Source organism: Danio aesculapii, chromosome 15 (assembly GCF_903798145.1).
Source record: "Danio aesculapii chromosome 15, fDanAes4.1, whole genome shotgun sequence".
NCBI lineage: Eukaryota > Metazoa > Chordata > Actinopteri > Cypriniformes > Danionidae > Danio > Danio aesculapii.
This window is the reverse complement of record NC_079449.1, coordinates 41,844,696-41,860,150: the sequence shown is the minus strand read 5'-3', so window position 1 is coordinate 41,860,150 and position 15,455 is coordinate 41,844,696. Positions and strand designations below refer to the sequence as shown.

The 15,455-nt window shown below is 33.9% G+C and overlaps 1 protein-coding gene across 1 annotated transcript in view; it reads right to left on the bottom strand.

Moving 5' to 3' along the window:
* Nucleotides 1–15,455, bottom strand: part of dscamb (Down syndrome cell adhesion molecule b) — a 258,156-nt gene that overhangs the window by 92,879 nt on the left and 149,822 nt on the right. Inside the window, exons 4-5 of the mRNA XM_056473430.1 lie at nt 2,807–2,953; nt 1–183 (exon numbers count right to left, since the gene is read on the bottom strand). The exon at nt 1–183 is cut by the window's left edge and continues 96 nt beyond it. Of these exons, the coding sequence (XP_056329405.1) occupies nt 1–183; nt 2,807–2,953 (330 nt within the window). The remainder of the gene's footprint in view (nt 184–2,806; nt 2,954–15,455) is intronic.

Here is a 15,455-nt window from a genome sequence, read left to right as displayed (position 1 = left end):
TGAGGAGGCCCGACACACTCTGATGGTACCGGCTATCTGATTCTAACGGGCTGTTGTCTCTCAGCCAGCGATACCTGGGCGGGGGGTGACCAGATGCTTTACATGGGAGCTCCACCCGATGACCCACCATAACCTCCTTCCGTTCAAACCCATCCAGAATCACCGGAGCGGAATCCACAGGTTCTGAAAGAAAGTATGAATACGTGTATTATATTATATGTTTATTTTTCTTTATCAAAATGTATTCTTTTGTGTTCAACATGCATTCATTCATTTTCCTTCGGCTTAGTCCCTTTATTCATCAGTGGTCACCACAGCGGAATGAACCGCCAACTTATCCAGCATATGTTTTATGCATCTTTGTGTTCAACAGTAAAAAATTCATAGAGGTGTGGAACCACTTGACAGTGAGCACATTTTCAGTTTTGTCTGAACTATCCCATTCACTGACATTGTAACTGTCTGGTGAGCATTTTGTCCATAGGTTATAATTAAAATAAAACATAAAAACTCCTTATTTTCTTACACTGTTGTCAGCAACACATTTTAACCAAAAATTTGTGGGTTAATATTCTAAGCATTTCCAAGTAAATGCATCTTAATACTTCATTAAAAAAGCTAAAATTCTAAGAAAGATTTTGATTTTGGTATTTTTACAAAAATTCACACATTCTGACAATGAAGTTGCATTCTTAATCACACAGATAAAACAAAATCAGACTTTTTTTGAGCATTCATGCACTGTAATAAAGCTGTAAAATTTACATTAAAAGCTGAGATAATTTTACCGTAAAAAAATATGTAAGAAACTGTAAAATTCCAAAATGGTACAGTAAACTACTCTTATAATGTTAAGCACAATTGTTTTGAAGTACTAACATCTACACTTCGTACACAGCTGTAAACTAACAGCATTCGTCCAAAAACTACACAAAAAACTGCACTTTTTTTGAGCAGAACCGGTCACACCAAATGTGCACTGTAGTTATGAAAAAGCGAGATGCACCACACTGCCTTTTGGTTGACAATAGAGTAGTGCGCTGCACTTTTTATGTTGCTAGGTAACCACCGTATCAATGGTTTTGTTGCTGGAACGCATAACATCACGTGTTTTTTTTGCAAAGAAGTGTTTTTTAAACTGCAGGCGTACAGAGCTCACTGACAAAAATGCGAGATGCAATGGTGTGTTTCCACTGGCACGAAGGGAGCGCATCAGAGCATGTGTTTTCAGTTTATTCATATGGAAGTTTAGCATCAATGCCTCCACAACGCATTACGTTCAACTTCCATATGAAGCAAAAACAGAGAAAGCGGGTCTGTCTGCCAACCATTACAGTTATTAATGTTTATACCTACCACAACCCTAAACCCAACCATCATCGCTATTAAAGTCTACACCCTTCTCAAACTTAAACCCACTCATCAGTTAATAATGTCTACACCTTCCCCAAACCTTAACCCACTCATAATTATTAACATCTACACCTTCCCCAAAGCTAAACCCACTGATCATAGTTAATAACAACTACACCTTCCACAAAGCTAAACCCAACCATCACAGTTATTAACATCTACACCTACTCCACATCTAAACCCAACCATCACAGTTATTAACATCTACATCAACCCTAAACCTAAACCCAACCATTAAAGTTATTAACGTCTACACATACTCCACCCCTAAACCCAACCATCACAGTTATTAATGTCTACACCTTCCCCAAACATAAACCCACTCATCACAGTTATTAACGTCTACACCAACCCCAAACTTTAACCTTACAATCACAGTCATTAACGTCTAAGCCAACCCCAAACCTTAACCCACTCGTCATAGTTATTAACGTCCACACATAAACCCAACCATCACAGTTATTAAAGTCTATACCTACCACAACCCTAAACCCAACCATAATCACTATTAACATCTACACATTCCACAAACCTAAACCCAACCATCACAGTTATTAACGTCTACACCTTCCCCAAACCCTAACCCACTCATTAGTTATTAACGTCTACACCTACTCCACATCTAAACCCAACCATCAGTTATTAACACCTACACCAACCCCAAACCCTAACCCACTCATCATAGTTATTAAGATCTACACCTTCCCCAAACCTTAACCCACTCATCAGTTATTAACGTCTACACCTACTCCACATCTAAACCCAACCATCACAGTTATTAACGTCTACAACAACCCCAACCCTAAACCCTAAAGTTGCAGAGGCTTTCATACTTGACGCGCTCGCCATTGTACTGTTATTTGTAACCACAGTGGCTTACCCTGAGTATGCTAACTGTCAAGACAAAATGGACGAAGAAGTCAGCGAGTGGAGTTGCTAAAGGAATGAATATAATAATATATTAAAGGAATTGGATAAATTTGGAAAAAACTCATGAAACCATTTGATGAAAATGTTCTCTGCTAAGTATTTCCACCATCTTGCCAATAACATCTCGCATGGTTCAATGGGATCTCGATAACTGCAAGTTACGCCTCTAACTTACTACAAGTTACACCCCTTCATGTTACGCCCCTGTCTTGCAGTCTGCAGACAGATACAGTGACGACATAAAGACATTTGGGTGTGTGGTAGTGGGGGATATATTTACATCCCTATCCTTTTACCACCTGTTTCTAGTGCCAATGGAAAGGAGTATGAAATATAATTAAGATTGGGTCTTACTGTTAACCAAATTACAGAGTTTTACTGTACGAATGTTTTTTTATCGTTGAAATCAAGGCAGTGTGAGAGAAGGTTTATGAGAAGTGACACCAACACAAAGGCCTCTCACCTGATAAAAGCAGTCGGGCACTGTTACTCTGTCTGGTCTCCCCTGTGTATCGGTGCCGCGTGGTACAGCGATAAATATTCACCGCATCCTCCGACTGCACATCCAGAATATACAAGGCCCCCGTGGATGTAATAAGATATCTTGATCCTGAAAAGAAAACAACATGGTGTCGTGCTTAGATTCGCTAACCCCAATTAAAGGCATAACACATTCTGCACTGTTATTTGACGCTATATTCCATCAAAAACAAATGTATGTAAAACATTTATTGCTTTCATAAGATAAAAGAATCCACACGTGATGTCTCTTTGAAGCCAGCGCTGGCAGACCTGAGGGAGCGGAGTATTGAACTATTGGACGTGACTGTTTTGCAACTGAGCCAATCACTCAGTCAGTCGCCCAGAGCTCGAAACAGAAAAAAAAGCTTTCAACAACTGCAGCCATTCTTACAGTTCACACCGACACAGCCAGAGAAACGGCACAATTACGATGGTTAGTTCTTGGAATCTCATTCATTTATTTTCAGGATTATATTGCTTACAGTCAAATGACTGTATAAATGGACACAAATTACTGTGATGTTGATGCATACGAGATGAGAAATGGATCTTGTGGTGCACAGGGGTTGAAAAGAGAGAGAGAGACAGACAGAAAAGGAGAAATAGAGAGTCTGCAGCTATAGCAAGCATTGACCTAGTTAGAAATGAGAGTCCAGGATTTGATACCCTAGAGGGGGTTATAGCTCCTAGTTTACATGCAGTCGTCTGAGACCTGCTACCAGCAGTGCAAATGGAAAACTGGGAAATGCATCTGCGCGCTGTTGTCTTGAAAAGGTTAAAATTAGAACGGAGGGAGGAAAAAAAAGGGAAATTCAAGCATGATTCTTAGATTAGCTGAGCTGTGTTTTTGGAATATGAGGATGGCATCATTTCACGGCTATTTTATGGTGTGTTTTGTAAGTGGGCCCTGTTTCAGTATGAAATTATTATGATTTCATATGTGAAAGCTTATACACTTTCAAATTCAGTGACAACGTTTGGATCTGGTATATAGAATAGTATAGAATAGAATAGAATAGAATAGAATAGAATAGAATAGAATAGAATAGAATAGAATAGAATAGAATAGAATAGAATAGAATAGAATAGAATAGAATAGTTGCTGTATTGCAGCACAATCAGGTCCGGCAGAATTTCCATGACCACACATTTACATGACCGCACATCTTTTTGACACTACCACACAGTGTTTAGGTGTATTAAATGTCAAGCAATTTGCATGAGTACACACATTGTTTTGGGAAATCTTTTCACTGAAAATCAAAACAGCAAAAAGAAAAAGAAACAGAAAAAATGGCATTAATTTTTTTTTTTTTCAGAAAAAACCAATCCTGACTATAAAACCATTGGGGAAAATAAATTAATAAATAAATAAATAAATAAATAAATAAATAAATAATAATGATTATCTATATAAAAATAAACTGCATAGTTGCAATCTAAACAACATTCTCGACTAAAAAAGCCTCAAAAGTACATTATGTTGTCCAATAGCTGCTATTTTTGTCAAACTGTAAAGTGTCCTCTTGTCGCTGCATGTGGGTGGAGTAATACAAAGGTGAAGGGTGAAGAGGCTGGACCAGTACTGTTATTGCAGACTATCACACTTCTATCAGCCAATCAGATTCAAGAACCAGACAGAGCTGTTGTAAAAATATACACACACACACACGCACGCACGCACGCACACACACACACACACACACACACACACACACTAGGCATGTGCCGGTATCACATTTTCATGCTGCGATTAATTGATTGAGCTTTTATCACGGTATACGGTATTATCACGATATTGTAATTTTACTAGAGAAACAGGTAAAAAAACACAAAAAACTTCAGTTTCATCAACTTAGTAACTTTAATAACTTTTTAATTAACTAAAAGTACTTCAAACATTTAAATACAAATAAATATAAATAAAACAATACACAATATAAAAGTAAACTTGAGCAATTATATCAAAGTGAATGTGCAAAGGGAAACCGTCTTCGATCAGCAATCCCTCTGCATTTTTTTGGAACTCAAAATATTTCCAAACCTCTGACTTTTTTTTTGAAGGGGGATAAATTGTCGGCAGCGTTCCTTCTTCCGCCATGCTTCTTCTTCGTGTGAGGATTAGAGAGCGGTGGCAGCAGCGGCGCGCGCTGTGTGCCACAGTGCTTCTACATGCGGGGATTGTTTACATCAGAGTGCGCATCAGTTCTGCGCAGCATATACGCAGTGTTTCTTCAAGCAGTTGATGGAAAATAAGCTGAAGGGGGATAAATTGTCGGCAGCGTTCCTCCTTCCGCCATGCTTCTTCTTCGTGTGAGGATTATAGTGTGGTGGCAGCGGCGGCGTGCGCTGTGTGCACACAGTGCTTCTACATGTGGGGATTGTTTACATCAGAGTGCGCATCAGTTCTGCGCAGCATATACGCAGTGTTTCTTCAAGCGGTTGATGGAAAATAAACTAAGGCGCGTTCTAAGAATATAAATTCGGATCTATTATTTTTCACGGTATTTTGAAGTGCCCGCGATAACAATATCGTGCATATTCATTACCGTGATTTATCGCATTACCGAATACCGGCACAAGCCTAACACACCATATATATATATATATATATATATGTTTATTTATTGCTTAAGGGTGCTAATAATATTGACCTTGAAAATGTTTTAAAGCATTTAAACTAAAAAAACTAAAATTTTAATTCTAGCAAAATAAAACATAAAAGACTTTCTCCAGAAGAAAAAAAAACATTATAGAAAGTACTTAATTATACATTATAAATCCAATTTTTTTATTATTATTTCTTGCTCTATTGCTCATCTTTTGGGAAATATTTGAAAAAGAAAATAAAAAAATCACATGAGGGCAAATAATGTGTATACTGTGCGACTTCAACTGTGTGTTCAATTAATCCAAATGTCAATGGTAATCTAATAATCATCACTCAAGAATCAGAACTGTAATATATTACAAGAAAATAATGAAACAAACAGAAATAGCTGACCAGCTGACCGACTATAAACATATTTAACTCCAATGTCTGCCGATGCTCCACGTGGGTGACAGAAGGCTGAACAACATGTTCCCAGCTAATCAATGTTAAATCCAGGATCCAGACTGCCTGTTCCTCAGGGGATGAGAGCACTAATCAGGGATGATTAAGGTCAGGGTTCATGGTTAACCCTGGACTTGGATTTTTCAACCCGTTCGCCACACCCTCCTGCTACTGGCAAAAACATCCTGGGACACATTGTGGAGCTTGAAAATAAGGGCGGGTGAACATCTTCTTAGAATAGATTGGTAAACTAACAGGCAACGTATGTACCCTTTCATAACTAAGCATGTGTTAATGTGAGGATAATGATATTAAAATGATGTTTTTATTCTTGTAATGTTGATAGAAAAACATTCTTAAAACACTGTATTAGTTAATGTTTGTTAATGCATTTATTAACATCCACAAACAATGAACAATGCATTTATTACAGTATTTGTTCATGTTATTTAATATTAGTTCATGAAAATAAAGTTGTATTGTTAGCTCATGTTAATTTCAGGTAAAACTTTACTATAAGGTTGTGTTAGTTAATGTTAGTTAATGCATTAATTACAGTATTTATTCATGTTAGTGAATGAAAATACAGTTGTTCATTGTTAGTTCAAGTTAACTCCTGATTCATTAACTAATGTTAACACATTTGGATGTTATAATGCATTTTCAAATGGTACTGTTCATATTTAGTTCATGTCATGTTTAGTTCATATTTAGTTCATATTTAGTTCATATCATATATCATACTAATGAAACCTTATTGTGAAGCGCGTTCTCCATTAATATGTGGATGGAATGTTCTACTAACATTTTAAATTATGGTCTGAGAACATATAAATGAGACTGAAAACAACACTCCTATTATACCTCAAAATAATGTTAATACAAAATGTGGATGTTAATAATACATTTATAAATGCTGTACAAGGACTGTATTTAGATCATGTTAGGTAAATACATGAACTAATGAAACCTTACTGTAACGTGTGACCTATTATTATGAGGAAGGAAAGTCCAAATATCATTTTAAATAATGTTCTGAGAACATTTATCATGAGTTGATATGAAACGGTATGAAAAAGCAATGATATTACACCACGGAAATAATGTTAATACATAATCTCTTAAAAAAAAAGAACATTTTAAAAATGTTATATAACTTCATGGGGAAAACATATGTTTTGGGAACATTCTTGTAATGTTGATAGAAAAACATTCTTTGAACAACCTTCTCAGAACAATGTTAGGATGTTGTTTTTGATGAATGTTCTCAACATTCTTACATGTATAAGTAACACTTTACAAAAAGGTTGTATTGGTTAATGTTAGTTATTGCATTCATTACTGAATCTGTTCATGTTAGTAAATCAAAATAGAGTTGTTCATTGTTAGTTCATGTTAACTCACGATGCATTATCTAATGTTTATACATCCGGATGTTAATAATGCATTAATAAATGCTGTATAAGTATTGCTCATATTAAATTCATGTTAGTAAATACATGAACAAATGAAACCTTGAAATATGACCTATTACTATGTGCATTAAATATCCTAATAACATTTTAAATAATGTTCTGAAAACATATATCATGAGACTGAAACAGCAATGATATTATACCACAAAAATAATGTTAATACATAATCTTAAAAAAAGTTCAAAAAATATGCAAAAAAATGTTATATAACTTAAAGGGAATACAATATATATGTTTTCGAAGCATTCTTGTAATGTTGATAGAAAAACCTTAGAACAACCTTCTCAGAACAATGTTAGGATGTTGTTTTTGATGAATGTTCTCATAATGTTGATATAAAAAAACATTCTTAGGTAACACTTATAATAAGGTTGTATTAGTTAATGTTAGCTAATGCATTTACTAACATGACTAAACAATGCATTTGTTGCAGTATTTGTTCATGTAAGTTAAAGAAAATACAGTTGTTCATTGTTAGTTCATGTTAAGCCAGGATGCATTACCTAATGTTAACAAATTTGGATGTTAATAATGCATTAATAAATGCTGTACAAGTATTGTTCATGTTATTAAATATAATGAAATGTTATTGTGAAGTGTGATCCATTAATATGTGGATGAAATGTTCTAATAACATTTTAAATAATGTTCTGAGAACATATAACATTATACTGAAACGGTATGAAAACAAAAATGTATCTATACCTCATAATAATTTAAATGCATAATCTAAAATAATGTTATACAACTCAACGGGAATGTCTTTGTATCTAAAAATTGTTAGATTAATTAGTTCTTTTATTAATTTTAGACACAAAACCAATCAACAAATTCAATTTATCAAATGAAATGAAAGCTCTATGCAAATATTTGTATCGTTTATTTTCCAGTTTACCCATTCTTTGTCTTTCATTGTGTTTTGCTCTTTGCTCTTTTTCCAGCTCCCCTCTCCAATTCTAAACATGAATAATTCATTTGCAGCGCAGCTCCAGCAGTGCACCAAGACACAACACAATAACCTTTTTCCACTTCAAAACCATCTCCCAAATTTGTCAAAAATGACACTGAAAAATACCCAAGATGTTACGAACTACAAACTCATGAAGTAAAAAAAAAAGAAGAAGAGAAAGCTGGCCTCTCAATTTCAAGCAGTGCATTTCAGTCTGCGTTTCATAGCTATACTGTGTTTGGGTTGCATTTATGCTCCTGTGTCATTCAAGCAAACAGACAGCGTCTCATATTTCCTCCATAAATTATTGAATTTTGTTGCAAACCATGCAAAAAAAAAAAAAAAATGACCGGCAGCCACAGAAATGCTTCATCTATATTTCAGAAGGATAAATACATTGTGCATGATGTGCCGTATGAAATAATCATGCATCTGGAGCGAGGCTGATACTGCATTCTGTGTGTGTGCATGTGTGTGTGTGTGTGATTCACTGTGGATGCTTGGTCAGTCGAGAAAGAAATAAATCTGCTTTCTTAATTCAGGTTAAATGGTTCACATTTTAGTTTAGGTACCAATTCTCAGTGTTAACGAATGGCTTGTTACCTGCTTGTTATTAAGATATTGGATGTTTATTAGTACTTATAATGTATATATTCTGCATTCTACATCCCTAATCCAACCTACAATCAAAAAAGATTGTACTTAAAAAAGAAACTACTTAATTAAAACGAGTTTTTAAGCTTAATTGTTTTATGTTCAATGTACTTAAATTTATCAAAACAATTAAGTTAATTTAATCGATATGTGTTGATTTGAAGGACAACATGAAGGCATTTTTACTGTGTAATACCTGAACTACTACCCTAATAACTGTTGATAGGCAACAAATTAGTTAGTTAGGAGTTTATTGAAGCAAAATATCATATTTAAAAGTTTATTTATTTAATTTTACATAAAGTGTGATTGTTAAAATTAATTAAATTCAAATGCAAATCGACTCCCTTGCTATTTCTCTTCCAATATTAATACAACAATAATAATAATGAATGAATAATAATAATAAAAAAAGAGTTTAAAATGAATACTAACATCACAGCAATGTGGATCTGGACCTGTGCAAGTCTTTGCCGGGAGAACTTGTGCTCCCACAATGCAACTGTTCCAACTCAGCAGGGTGCTGGAGTTAAGAAAGCAGCGTATGTCTCCTTCAAAGGCTGATAATATGAATTCAGAGGCCATCATCTTTGGACTGACAACAGGAGATTTCAGTTGCATGCTGGGAGAGTGGGAAGAAAGCGGGAGCATTGAAATTCAATTCAAATCCAGTGGATTACTACACACTTCTGTGGGCTATACTTCAAAAGCGCGCGAGGATGCATTTCAGACAAACCGAAATACCTAATGAGCCACGACAATCCCTTTCATTTTAAACACCCAAGCAATCGTTTTATTTATTGTAATTTATTCAAAAGAATTGAAATATCCCAAGGTGCATAAAACAGTACAGAGTTTATTAAATCCCTTATTTTACAGGGTTTTTTTTGGCAGAAAAAAAAGGTAAATAACGACCGTTAAATTACAGAAATGTACCGTAAAATAACAGACGTTAAATTACAGAAATGTACCGTAAAATAACAGACGTTAAATTACAGAAATGTACCGTAAAATAACAGACGTTAAATTACAGAAATGTACCGTAAAATAACAGACGTTAAATTACAGAAATGTACCGTAAAATAACAGACGTTAAATAACAGAAATGTACCGTAAAATAACAGACGTTAAATTACAGAAATGTACCGTAAAATAACAGACGTTAAATTACAGAAATGTACCGTAAAATAACAGATGTTAAATTACAGAAATGTACCGTAAAATAACAGATGTTAAATTACAGAAATGTACCGTAAAATAACAGACGTTAAATTACAAAAATGTACCGTAAAATAACAGACGTTAAATTACAGAAATGTACCGTAAAATAACAGACGTTAAATTACAGAAATGTACCGGAAAATAACAGACGTTAATTTACAGAAATGTACCGTAAAATAACAGACGTTAAATTACAGAAATGTACCGTAAAATAACAGACGTTAAATTACAGAAATGTACCGTAAAATAACAGATGTTAAATTACAGAAATGTACCGTAAAATAACAGATGTTAAATTACAGAAATGTACCGTAAAATAACAGACGTTAAATTACAAAAATGTACCGTAAAATAACAGACGTTAAATTACAGAAATGTACCGTAAAATAACAGACGTTAAATTACAGAAATGTACCGGAAAATAACAGACGTTAATTTACAGAAATGTACCGTAAAATAACAGACGTTAAATTACAGAAATGTACCGTAAAATAACAGACGTTAAATTACAGAAATGTACCGTAAAATAACAGACGTTAAATTACAGAAATGTACCGTAAAATAACAGACGTTAAATTACAGAAATGTACCGGAAATTAAAATTTAAGGAAATTTCTGTAATTTAACGGAATTAAATTACAATTATTAAATTATTTATTATTGTAATTAAATTGTAATTATTGTAATTATTATTGTAATTAAAATTCAATAACTGTAAATGTTTTTGGGGTTTCGGCACACCAGCTGCCGGAAAAAAAGTAAAATAACGGATTTTTTTTTCTTTTTTTACAGTGTATAGACCTTCATTAAAATACCAGCCGCTGCATTCATAATGAAAATGTTAAGAGTTATAGTCTAATTAATACATATTTAACATTTTTAAAAGTGCATAGGCTCAGTGACTAATGTTGTTGGTTTGCAGCGAGTCACTGACTTTCATTTTCAAACCGTTAGCTAGTTTATTTGATTTGTGAACTCATCTGCTGCTGCTTTCGGTAGTATTGCAATAAATGTAATTCAAAATAGTATTTAAACTCACATTGATAGCATTTCACACTGAAAAAAGCACATAATCTGTACCTGAGAGGATTGCTGTCATTTTAGTTTATGGTGTTGTTTTGCTGCGACCACCACAGAAATAGAAACGGTTTCCTAAATAGAAATTTCAAGTGTCGCTGTTACAGAGAGTTAGGACAAAAACTCCTTCATGAAATAGATACCTGTTATCGCATGCACGTCATGTATAGTGATGCAATATCTAGCCAATTCCATGCGTGTTCAATAAGAAAAGGTCTGGAGAGGGTTTTCTTCAATGCCAAAAATATTAGTAATTTATTAGATACAAAGGAATAATTTGATGACAGAGCTCTGGGTTACGTTACCCCAATGCAATACAGTTCGCAACTAACATACATTTCCCTGACTCCAGCATATATACACAACTGATACTAACAGGTGGAGTTTTGGTGTAACGTCACTTATCAGTCATTCTGCAGTCCTTTGGCTCTTGTACCCCAGACATACTTCCTCTTTCTGTAACCTATCTCTGCATATCAGAACTGAACAATTACGTGCATCTTTAATATATTTCACAACTTCTACAAGCATGATGCTCCTTGTGACATGTCTAGACTTTGTATTAAACAGCAGTCTGGAACAAGGGCCCCCGCACTATATTTATTCTTATTCTGCTATTTCCCTCTTGTAAGCAGTTCCTTCTAAAAGCATGCAGCACAGTAAAAAAGAGGAAGTGTGTCTGGTCGGTATGTGCTATCATACAAAAGAAAAGGATTGATTAATCTGTTGTTAGTCTAAACATTTTTCTAATAAAAAATGAAGACACAAAAGAAATAAAAATGTATTCCTTTTGTCCACAATGGTTAGGACCCTGTGTTACCAAAAAAAAAAAAAGTTACATTTATAGTAAAAAAACAGCAACTGTGGTTGCCAGTTTTTCACCCTTATAAATATGGAACAAATTGTAAAAGTTCAAGAGTTCACACTTAGATATTGTTTGACAACTGTTAGCAGGTTTGGCATGCTGTCCCGGGAGAGAACCCTGAGCTCAGAGATAGGTGAGCCCAGGGCTCCCGCCTGGTCCATAGAGCATATGAGGGGAGTACAAGATCAGGTGGTTCTCGAGAGCTCCCCGTGGTAAAGGAAGAAAGGAGGAGAAGGGGTGAATGGAGGGTTTCTTCGCAAAACGAAGATAAGAGAGTAGTTCTAGCTAGGCTACTTTTAGTGAGTTGGGGTTAATCTGATTGGCTAACTAGTGAATATAGATGAGTGGCCAGCTGCAGTCAATCATATCACGTGCTCCTCTCGAAATTAGTTTGTGAAACTTCACTTATTGCTACGTAAACTACCATATTTTACAAATTTATTTCATTATTAAATATTTCATTAATTTAAATCATTATTAAACTGGTAAGTTATATTCTAAGTAGATCTCACTCTTTTGTATAGATTGCAACTATGCAGTTTATTTATAAGGACAGTGCCTATTTTAATACAGTTACTTTCCTATCCCGGTTCTCAACAGTGTTATTTAGAGACCTCATCCCCCCCCCCATTAAAACCAGTTTTTTAAAGTACTAATATTTCCACCAAAGCTCAAAAAAAAGAGTAATATTCATTGATTTATTTGTTTTCATTTGGCTTCGTACCTTTATTCATCAGGGGTCGCCACAGTGGAATAAATGACCAACTATTCCAGCATATGTTTTACATTACAGATGCTCTTCCAGCTGCAACCCATTACTGGGAAACACCCATTCACACACGCATTCATACAGTACACTACGGCCAATTTAGTTTATTTAACTGACCTATGGCGCATGTGTTTGGATTGTGGGGGAAACAGGAGCACCCGGAGGAAACGCACATGACCATGGGGAGAACATGCAAACTCCACACAGAAACGTCAACTGACCCAGCCAGGACTTGAACCAGCGACCTTCTTGCTGTGAGGCGACAGTGCTAACCACTGAGTCATGATACTGCCATTTGTTATTTAAACAATGTTATTTTACATTGATTATTTAATTTGGTGTCCTTAAATAGTTTAGACTCCCCGGAAAACCAGATAGCATGGTTTATTTATTAGTTTTTGTTTGTAATTTATTATAATCAAATCATCCCAGTCGATCTAAACTATGGAAATCGTTCCAAATAAAGCTATTCACAACATCTGGTGAAATTATATTCATATATATATATATGCAGTTGAAGTCAGAATTATTAGCCCCTCTTTTATTTCTTTCTTCTTTTTTAAATATTTCCCAAATGATGTTTAACAGATCAAGGAAATTTTCACAGTATGTCAGATAATATTTTTTCTTCTGGAGAAAGTCTTATTTGTTTTATTTCGGCTAGAATAAAAGCAGTTTTTACTTTTTAAAAATCCATTTTAAGGTCAAAATATTAGCCCCTTTAAGCAATATATTTTTTTCAATAGTCTACAGAACAAACCATCGTTATAAAATAACTTGCCTAATTACCTTAACCTGCCTAGTTAACCTAATTAAGCTTTTTAAACCTAGTTAACACTTTAATTGTCACTTTAAGCTGTATAAAAGTGTCTTGAAAAATATCTAGTAAAAGATAATTTACTGTCATCATGGTTAAGATAAAATAAATCAGTTATTGAAATTGAGGTAGAAAACTATTATATTTAGAAATGTGTTGAAAAAAAATCTTCTCTCCATTAAACAGAAATTGGGTAAAAAAAATAAACTAATAATTCTGATATATATATATATATATATATATATATATATATATATATATATATATATATATATATATATATATATATATATATATATATATATATATATATATATATATATATATATACATACATACATACATACATATATATATATATATATATATATATATATATATATATATATATATATATATATATATATACAGTAAAACTAAATAAAATAAATAGAATATCTCTAATGTTTACACAGATATGTTAATACACCCATGAATTTAGTGTGCTAATGAGAATATACCACATATATATCAGTCATATTATAAACCAATCCTTATATATTAGTCATATTATAAACCAATCCTTATATATTAGTCATATTATAAACCAATCATTCACACAAACACCATCATGGTAACAGACATACAATTAAAATTGGAATAAACATTATTCATTAACATTACATGTAACATAAACCTCTAATGTTGGCCACTGATAAAAAAAAAAAAACAACTAAAAAAGCATAGTAATGTCAACAAAGCATAAAAATGAAATATCAAAAGTCAATTATCGGTTATTCGCCATATATATCAAGGAAACTTACTGTTAAATAGATTATGGATATTTATAGTTTTATACCATCGAAATCACAGACTATTTTTCCCAGTGTATTTATATTGTTTGATGAAAAAAAATCTGTGTTCAGTAGCGCAGCTCTCATGATAGTTTCATTGATATTATTAGCGGAAGTGTGCATGCTGAAGAGGAGCGCAAGAGCAATCATGACCCAATTACGGCGCTTGCTCAACTAGAGCAATTAACACATTTATATCAAATGAGTTCAATTAGTGAAGCGGGTCCTCTCCAATGCGTTAAGAGACAAGAGGATATTCTGCTGTGCTAAGCGTTGGCATTTAGCGCAAGATAGCATACGCTAAAAAGAAAACCTCTTTGCTGGATCCCACAAATAACCAGTGCTGGCTGCAGATACTCATGTCGGATTCGTGCATTTCTCGGAGGTGATGCTTCAGTAAAATTAAACATCCAAAAGGCCATTCAAAGCTAAATTATTTTTGAATGAATTCCACTTCTATGAATATGGAATCTGAAATGCGCATAATATGTTGTGTTAAACAATACATAAACAACACATAAACAACAAATGATAATTGGACACATTTTGGTTGGGAATGTTGATACACAGCGAGCGTGTGTGTTTGTGTGCGTTTAATAGACATCTAATAGACATCTAAAAATACTTCTTGGCTAAAACAAGGCTAAATTTGAGGAGTGTAAGAGGATGACCACATGTAAAGTTTGTCTAATCTGTCTTTTTTCCAACCCAGGTTCATTCTGATTACGTACCCCTATATACATTTCTGGAGAGCGCCAAATATGTTTTTTTTGCAGTTTTTATTTTCGCGAATCCACTAGAGGCTGCTGTGTACACTTTTTAGGATCTCAAATTTCTTGTGTGAGTGCCATTCACGCCTGCTGTTCTCGCGTAAA